Source organism: Pterocles gutturalis, unplaced genomic scaffold (genome assembly GCF_000699245.1).
Source record: "Pterocles gutturalis isolate BGI_N339 unplaced genomic scaffold, ASM69924v1 scaffold19678, whole genome shotgun sequence".
NCBI lineage: Eukaryota > Metazoa > Chordata > Aves > Pterocliformes > Pteroclidae > Pterocles > Pterocles gutturalis.
This window is the reverse complement of record NW_010120950.1, coordinates 168081-177085: the sequence shown is the minus strand read 5'-3', so window position 1 is coordinate 177085 and position 9005 is coordinate 168081. Positions and strand designations below refer to the sequence as shown.

General features: G+C 39.7%; 1 protein-coding gene across 1 annotated transcript in view; it reads left to right on the top strand.

The window, feature by feature from the left end:
• The first annotated feature begins 413 nt into the window (after nucleotides 1–413).
• The window catches only part of DACH2 (dachshund family transcription factor 2), a 138351-nt gene continuing 129759 nt past the window's right edge, over nucleotides 414–9005 (top strand). Inside the window, exons 1-2 of the mRNA XM_010077088.1 lie at nucleotides 414–580; nucleotides 5293–5408. Of these exons, the coding sequence (XP_010075390.1) occupies nucleotides 414–580; nucleotides 5293–5408 (283 nt within the window). The remainder of the gene's footprint in view (nucleotides 581–5292; nucleotides 5409–9005) is intronic.

Below are 9005 nucleotides of genomic sequence, written 5' to 3'. Positions count from 1 at the left end.
GTGGGGTGGGGAGCTCCCAGAAAAACGGAGAGATGAGACCAGGACCAGAGGATAAGAGGGAATTTGGCAGGAGGTGGAGGATGGGAGGGAAGCAATTAAAGGTAGCTAGGGTCTGAAAGACAGAAGTGATGTGATGGAGGGGTTAAGAGCAGAAGATGATAAATACTCGGGAAGTTGGACAATGGTCAAATGTGGGATAGAGGGACTGGAGGAGGTAGACTGGGTGGGATGGGACAGGGATGGGTACAAAAATTAAGGAAAAGATTAGGTAAAGGGTGAGAGGCCTTCAGCCCCATAGGACCAAAAGTGCAGTAATTCCAGGAGAGTAGCTGAATGTGGACCTTGGTGACAGGCTTGGTGCATCACGCTTCCAGTTCCTCCGTGTCACTGTTGACTGCTCTGGTAGAAGCTGGATGTCGGGTGCTAAAGTGCTCCTGGCCTGGAAGAAAGGTTCCTCCAGCTCCAGAGTTCTTGGGAAGATGCAGCAGATTGGCTCCGAGGCAGCCCACTGTACCAGCCTGAGCGTGGAGATGGGCCCAGAGAGAGAAACCGGCTGTGAGCTGGGATACCTGAAGGCTACGTGTTAAAAGAGAAAGAGTGGCCATATCGCCAGGGGACAGCTGATGCAATTGTTCGCTTGCTGTCGCTGCAGCATGCACAGTTTGTGTCAGCAGGGATGTTTCTGAACTAACCCACCTAGTTCTTGGTAAGGGAAGTGTATGTGATATTATTCAGATCTATATTGGGCTTTCACTAATCTGTGATATTTAGGATGAACACAATGATAATGTGATACTTTCCATTCTTAATGATCAAGTTAATAAATATTCCACTTCAGTCCCAGCTCTGAACAGTTCAGTGGTATTAAGGAGACTTTTTTCCTAACAGTAACACCAACTCGTAATGACAGAAAAAAAGTTGAGATTTGTGATCCTTTAAGAACAAACTTCCACTGACATTTTCACTGAGGCTAATGCTGAGGACCTTCCTCACTGTAAACCCTGGAGAATTGAGTGGGAAGATTTTGTTTTGCAGTGTCAGAGTTTTTTTCCCCAGTTTCCTTCTGCCTGCTGAAGTGAGAAGGGAGCGCGCGGAGCCGTGGAAGATGAGCTGTGGCTCTGCTCGTGCTGGTGTGGGCACTCTTCTATGAGAGTTGCCATAGGGACCAGGTTCTAGTTATCAGCTCAACCAACTTCATGTATGATTAATGTTAATTGCCCATTTTGCATGGATTGAATTGGCTCTTGTTGCCTTTGATGTGGCTGGTGATCCAATGTCCTGCAATGGTTAGACAAGTGATCAGTTTGCCAGCGCTAAGAGGAGACAGAATCAGGTTGCTGCGAGGTCAGAGTTTGCTTCTCTTCTTAAACACTGAAAGGTCAAGTAGAGTTTAACTACCATTGGCATCTTTGAAATGTTGTAATAAATGCTGGAGGAAGGAGATTATTTTAAATCCATGCTACAACTAAAAATCTTAGGGTAATAAAAGGAAATAGTTTTAACTCAAATTATCAAGATGTTTACTGGTAAAAGCTTCAAAGAATACCTTTCACAATCACTATCCTGTACTTCATCATCTTCAAGGAGAACAAAATTTTAATTTGTGGTTCCTATTTCAGTTTCAGGAAAGCAACTAAGATTGTGGGGTTTTGTGGTATTTTCTTTTTTTCCCCTTCTAAATACTTGTACCAGTTACTGCCACTACTATCAGAGCAGTTCAGACAGCATGTCATATCCTACTTCTGTATTTCTCCTTTAAGCCTAATAAAATATGTTGCTATTGAAGAAATCTGCGACACATATGAGAGCTTCCTAAATCACAAGTCTAGCATATTTTTATACCAAATAGTTCAAGCCTCATGGAATCAATAATGAATTTATTAAGTGGATATCTTTTGAAGAAACAAAATCAGCAGTCCTTGCTAGACTGCCTACTGACAATTCATAAACAGTTGATGACAAAATGAAAAGTGTAGATGTAAAATTCAAATCTTAACGATCAAAGTATCAGGTACCTCATCTATCACAACTTGGAATAAATATATCACAGAATGTGTCATATCTCATTGACACTGCAAGACATAATGCTTTCCCTTGTTATCTAGCTAACTGCCAAGTCTACAGAGTTTATAGGCTGCTAAGATAATGTGCTGGTGGTAATCCACTTCAGTTGCAGAAATATGAAGTACTGTTGAAATATATTTCTACTTGGTTTATTCTTTGCTCTCAAGAGGATAGGATACTATTTCAGTTCCTTTGAAGAAGCCCAGAGAATGAAAAGCAAAACATCAGAATAAATTATGCTAAATGGTGGACTAGACCCCAGAGGAAATCATGCTTCTGTGGTATGGTATTCTTCCATTTATCTTACAAATGTTACATCTAATGTTGATTTTGTAAAGGGAAAGCATTCAAAGATTCGTCTGACCCTTTTAATAATAGTTTTAGTGTTATAGTGTTATTTGTCAAACTCCTACCATCATAACTTACTTTTCTAGTTTTGACAGGCCATTGAGAGAGGAAATATTTTGGGCTACTAACACATAACATTTTATTTCACAAAGCACAAATAACCTAGTAATTAAACTCCAAAAATTAACAAATAATTGCCAGCAAGCAATTACCATTCAATTAAAGAGTAATTACATGGTTATTTGTGCCCTGTAAAATAAAGCATTACTGAAATCAGTAACGCAATCAATATTTTAGCAGAAACAGGATGCTGCAGTGATGGACCTTTCAACCTGTGCTGATTAAATTGTCATCCAAATAACGGTTTCCTAGTTAAATCACCGCATGTTTATTTGTCTTGATTAATATGCAAATTCACTTCTGATTCTAGTAAATCTCCTATATTTAAAAGTACAAAAGTAGAGCAGTGTCATACATCAACAGTGATGTGCTGTATGTTTCCACTGATTAATTACATTTTACAAAGTGTTGATGAATTTGTGGATTTTATGGAGTATAGTTGTCTATAATGGGCATAAAATTGTGTTATAAAAGATGGAGCTGATCAGGAATTATAGCAAAATCACAAAAATACCATTATTCTGTGTTTTGATTCAAATACAAAATCCTTGGAATGTCTACGGAATATATAAAACTGTGAGAGGAGCCATAATAAAATCAGCTCGCAACAGGAGTGGAAAGTAAAAGAAAAACAGACATAAATGGACAATTTCTCAACATTTTACCATATAAATTTTAACGGTCCAATCTATTGCTTAAAATGTAGTTTAATCTCTGTCAGATTTAATTGCAAACAAAATACAAAAATGAACAACATTCAGATGAGTTCATTTTTCTCTTTCAGAGTTAGTGATTTTGTGGGGATGGGGTGGAGAGGATGACGAGCATGACTCTGTAACCTTAGTGTAGGCAGAGACAAAAACCCAGAGCCTCCAGTCATCCACACTGTAGGAACTACAGATTGTGGAGTTTCACTTCTGCTTGTGGTGTGTGCTGGGGAACACCTGATGTGGTACGTGTGGGCTACGAGTTGTCTCCTCAGAGGCAGCAGAGTCACTGAAATAAACTGTTCTCTGTGCAAAAAGTGCATCCCCAGGAGTGAAACGCCATTGTCTCCCCTCCTCTCCCTCTGAAATCCCAACTCAAAAATAAAATGTCTCTTCATAAAATCTTTTAAAACTGTTTAATTTTAAAAAATGTTTTTCTTGGATTAATATCAACATATGGAAGTTGTCTCCTCAGAGGCAGCAGAGTCACTGAAATAAACTGTTCTCTGTGCAAAAAGTGCATCCCCAGGAGTGAAACGCCATTGTCTCCCCTCCTCTCCCTCTGAAATCCCAACTCAAAAATAAAATGTCTCTTCATAAAATCTTTTAAAACTGTTTAATTTTAAAAAATGTTTTTCTTAGATTAATATCAACATATGGAGTTTTATGTAAAAGATTTGTTAGTATTTGAGCTTGGGAAGAGAATGTTTTGTTGATTGAGCTCTTCTGCTGGAGAAAGCTGCTAATTTTAGCTGTTTTGTAATTTTTTTCAGGTACAGTAAGTGCCAGCTAAGCACTTAGGGGTGTGTGTGTGTGCACAGACTTCTGTAAATCAAAAGAGCAACAATTCTTTTTTGTTTAAAACCCCCACATGCCAGCCTAATGCTGTCTGTTAGCCAGTATTCTGTGCAGTGGATGATTTCAGCAGGTGATTTTAATAGAGAATGCATGTGTGCGTCTAACTTCCCGTGGAACTCAAATCCTCTTCTTTTAGGTTTACTTTATTATAGCCTAGTGAGCCTCAGCTCTTCTAGTGGGCTTCACTACACAGCCATCATGGTATGATAAACAACTTAAAACATAAAAAAGAAAAATGGAAAAAGTACTGAATAAAATAAAATACAGAATAGACAAAGCTGAAGCTCCAAAGAGGGGGGAATAGTTTTATAGAGATAAAATAATAAACCAAAAAAAATGATTTTCTGCTTCTTTGATGTACAGTAAAACAAAATAACACTAGCACACTGTGAAAAATGAACAGGCTAATGGTACCTCTGCGGAGTGCTGCTGGAAGTTATCTTCATTTAAACGCAGAGTTTGTCTTACATTGATGGAGGGCTTTGCCACTGCAAGTTGATGGAGTGAGGTTTAACTTAAAATTCTTTGAACTAGAAGTCATTTTGGAAATGCTTTCTATTCAAACCTCATTCATTGTTGCCGCTTAGTTATTTTATACAATGTGTTGCTGTATTTTGTCAAAAGCTCTATTATTCAACAGAGTAAGATTTGTTTTGACCAAAGAGGAGCAGCAATACTTTGCCAAACATGAGGAGGTTGCATTTTTATTAGCTGGCTTGGGGAAAAGTCAATTCAAATGCTTTTTTGGTCTGTAAATCTCTGTATTATGATGGCAGCTGTGTAGGACGCTTTCATGTACACACACTGATGTAAAGGATAAATGTAGCTGAAAACAATAGTTAAATGTAACAGGTCTGTAAACAGACCTTTAACAATTTGGATTAAAAACTGAAATCAGAATTCGTAAGCTGGTCAAGGGATGGTGAGAATTTTGACAGGTTGAGCTTACATTCTTGGTTTAACCTCTCTGGAATAATGAAAAGCACCAGCGAATCTGTAAAGGTTCATTCATTTCAAACCTGTACAATTTTTTCATGTTTAATCAACTTCTATTTCTTTTTATTAGGCAAGAATTTCTAATACATTTTTGTGCATCATTGATGGTTCATATATTTTATACAAATCAATACTATGTCTAGTAAGGAAATATTTCAAGAAGAAAATGCATTTTCATTTATCCTTCTTATTTCATCAGCTCACGACCAGGAAGACCCCCCAAGCGTTCCCTAGGAGTTGCGATACAAGAAAATGCACGCCTTCTGCCCCATGGAGTTCCAGGCCTCTTATCACCAGGACTTATCTCTCCGACAGGTAATAAAATCCATCAGATGATCAGCCTCATCTCTTCATACTGCACAGCAGTTAAAATAAACTAATATTGATCTGACTGCCTTGTCCTTCAGGGCTTTTTCAAGCTTTACCAGAGGTTACATTATTGGATTTTTTGAGTGTTCGTGAAAACTCTGTTTTGTTGCTGCAGTGACTGAAATCTAATGGATTTGTAATTTAGTTCTTTATTAATTGTAATTTCCTTACAGGAAATTCCATTAAATGTGTTATTTTAGTAAAAGAAAAAAAAAAAAAAGAGAAAATGAACTATTGTCTCGGAGAACCCTGTAGCATGCATTTCTTCCTTTCAGATGCGTGTGTATTTTAGTTCTCATGGGATATGAACAGCGTGGCTAATGTGTATTGTATTGTAACATCATTAATGTATGCTGGGAAGATAGAGAACTGCTTGTACGAATTATAGAAGAATCACTGGAAAAGCAGATAAGTCCACACTGCCACAGTGGATTTTATTTTAATAATCTGCCTTCAATATCATAGTATGAAAAAACTAGCATGAAAATATGTGAAATTATAAACAAGCCCTAAACATAATGTAATGCATAGTATTTTATTTTACTTCATTAGTTTATTAATAGAGTTTAAATTAAATCTTCTGCTATCCTGATGAGTGAGTTAAGTTTTTATTCATTGATATGCACTAAAGGTAAGTTTATTTTGGTAATAAAGCTATCTTAACAGACTATAGCAATAAAATTAATTCTTTAAATATTCAACAGGCTTAGCAGTTTTAGGACTACTGTCAAAGGCCAGTCTAAATATATTGTATCTCCATAATAACCAAACTTAGGGAAGTGTTTAGCAGAATATAAAATCATAGAACATCTTACGGGAGCAGATTTTAGAAAGTGATTGATAGGAGTATAGTGACTTCTGTCTTGATCTTGCAGATCCCTCTCTTTACAGAACCGATTGCACTGCAGCTGAGTGCCTCAGTGGGTCTCAGTGTTCAGGGGAGTAACAAAGCTGAGATCTTTAATTTATCCTCCAAGTGTCACAAGGACTTCACAGTGACCCAGTAACCTTTTATCCCTGTGGAAGTGGGAATGAACGTTCTTAAGCACTAGTCACAGTAACCTTAACTGAAGTATGAGAGAGTTCTGCTAGAGCCAGGCACCGCAGCTGAGCTAGTGCAACTTCATGCACTGTTCATGTATGTGGCAGGGATCAACAACTGTGTTTTTACTCTTATGAGGAGTTTATAAATGAGGGACTTTTTTAGTAGCTCTGTCATGTTCTCAGCTGACGAATTTCATGGATTTGGTGTTATATTATTGCTAATAGACAGGAAAGCATGAGAGCCACCTTGCATTGATAATTTCTTGTCAGAAATCCAGAATATTCCATATCAGTTTTCCACCCTGTGTGTGTTTGCAAATAGGACATCAAATTATGCAGACTTATCAGATTGCTTCAAATTGGGAAATCCTGTAGGATGCAGCGTGCTGAGTGTGCGCGGTAAAATAGCATCATGGACACATTCTGTGTCTCACACATATTCTGAGTATCACAGAGTTTGAGTAAAGTTTTTTTAAGTTGAATTTCTGGACTGTTGCGAGCTGTTGGGAGCCTGAAGTGATGACCGGGATACATCCCACTTCATTTAACGTGCAGAGGGTTGCATCAGAAGATGGGCCCCGGGGGGCTGTCTTTCAGCTGGGGCCCAGGGTAGCCGCCTTCATGACCTTGGGAGCCGCCTGTAAAAACCTCAGTGTGACCCAGTGCCAAAAGTCACAGACAGCGTGCCTCATGTAGCTGAAAGGGAGTTCTGGGAGCAGCTTGTAGGCAGGAGAAAACGCACATTTCCAGAGCATTGCAGCATCACTGAGCACCCTGGATGAGGCGGGTCCCCGCGGGGGAAGCAGGCCCGGAGGGTGAAGCAGCCCTGCCACCAGCCTGCGGCAGCGCAGCTCCACGCTGACAGTCTCTGGGGTCACCTCACTCCGGAGTCAGAGCTCCTAAAGTTCTTGTGTTGTTTTATCTTGTTTGTAAAGAAAGAAGAGTGTAAAAGCTGGGGGAATTGCTGAGTAAGGAAAGGTGCCAAAAGAGCTGCTTGCAAACTCAGTGGGGATTTGAGCTGTTGTAAACTTGATGGAGCACCCAGGATATGAGGCTGCCATTAGCTTTATTTATACCTATTTACACTTAATTACTGACTGCTTTGCTCTGGTTGCCTTCAACACTTTTGCAATCAGATTCTTTCCTTTTGGCTGAGCTAAGAACAAAATGCGTTTTAACGCTTCTCACAGAATAGATGCTTTTCTTCCAGACTTATGAGTGGTGGGTAATAAACTGGAATAAAAGTTGCAAGGATGTTAACCTGTTGTCTGTTGACTTAGTTGTCATTTGACTATTTATGATCACACTTGCATGTAATTTGCTCTTGTTCTGACAGTTTTGGCCCATAGAATTTGTATGTAAAACCGAATCTCTTTCCTGCCCCTGCTCGGTGACCTGCTGCCTTGGTAGAGACTTTCTGTGCGGACTGCGCTCTGCTCCCACGGGGTGTTTCAGACAGCCATGGGAGGGGAACAGGGCCAGGGACAGAGACTGAGGAGAGTTTGCAGCGTGGCAGGGCTGGATCCATCCCTTCCAGCAGAGCTGATGCTGATATGGAGGCAAGAACGACTCTTTACATCTTGGTGACATCTTTGGTTACCTGCTTCTTCTAGGTGCACTATGGTAGCCTGAAGCATTTCTTCTGGATGTCTTCTTGTCCGTTCATTGATAGTCCCTGTGTCTGATCTTGCCCATTCTTCCTACAGCACAGATATGCAGGTGGTTATGTTAATCTGCTTACATTATTCTAAAAAAAAAACCCCAAACATACTCTTCTTATGTGGCTACCTCATTTTCTGATGTGTCCAACTTAGTATGTGAGTTGTTTTCTTCTTCGGATAAGCTAATTTTAGAAACAGACTCCACATCAGCAAATAGCAGCGTGATTTCATCCATCCATTGAATTTTTTAATTTTTGCATTCTCTTTAGTCTTCTGTCAAGTTAGAGTGAGAGTTTGTGTCTGGGCTTGCTGTTGGTTACCTGGATTGGTCTCAAGAAGTTGCTGTTCTGGCTGCAGAGCTCCCAGATCTGTCTGTGGAGGGTATTACAGAGTGATGATTAGTAACTTCCTGCAGACTTGAGTGAGCCATCTGTGTTTCCACTCCTTGAAATGTGCTGTTATTTTCATCACCCATTTGGTTTGTGTCAGCTCAGTTTACATGGTCATTTTCACATAATAAACAGGTAGTTAAATTAGGCATACTGCATTTCCCAGCACACAGTGTAATTTTTTTACCTCTTGGCAAAGTGGCCCATGACTATTCTTACACACAAGTGATTTGGGAAGGAGCTGAAAGTGAAGCCTCGACCTTTTTAGATATTTGTAGGTACCTTCCACCTTTGGGGAGTGGGAACATGGGAGTTATGATGAGACTAGAGCAGCAGGGTGGTTAAAACTGCTGTGACTGAGAAAGATGAGGTGGTGGGTCTGGGATGCGTGCCACCGGGAAGGGCTTGTGTAAACAGCACAGTAAGTGTGCCCGAACTGCAGCCCCCAA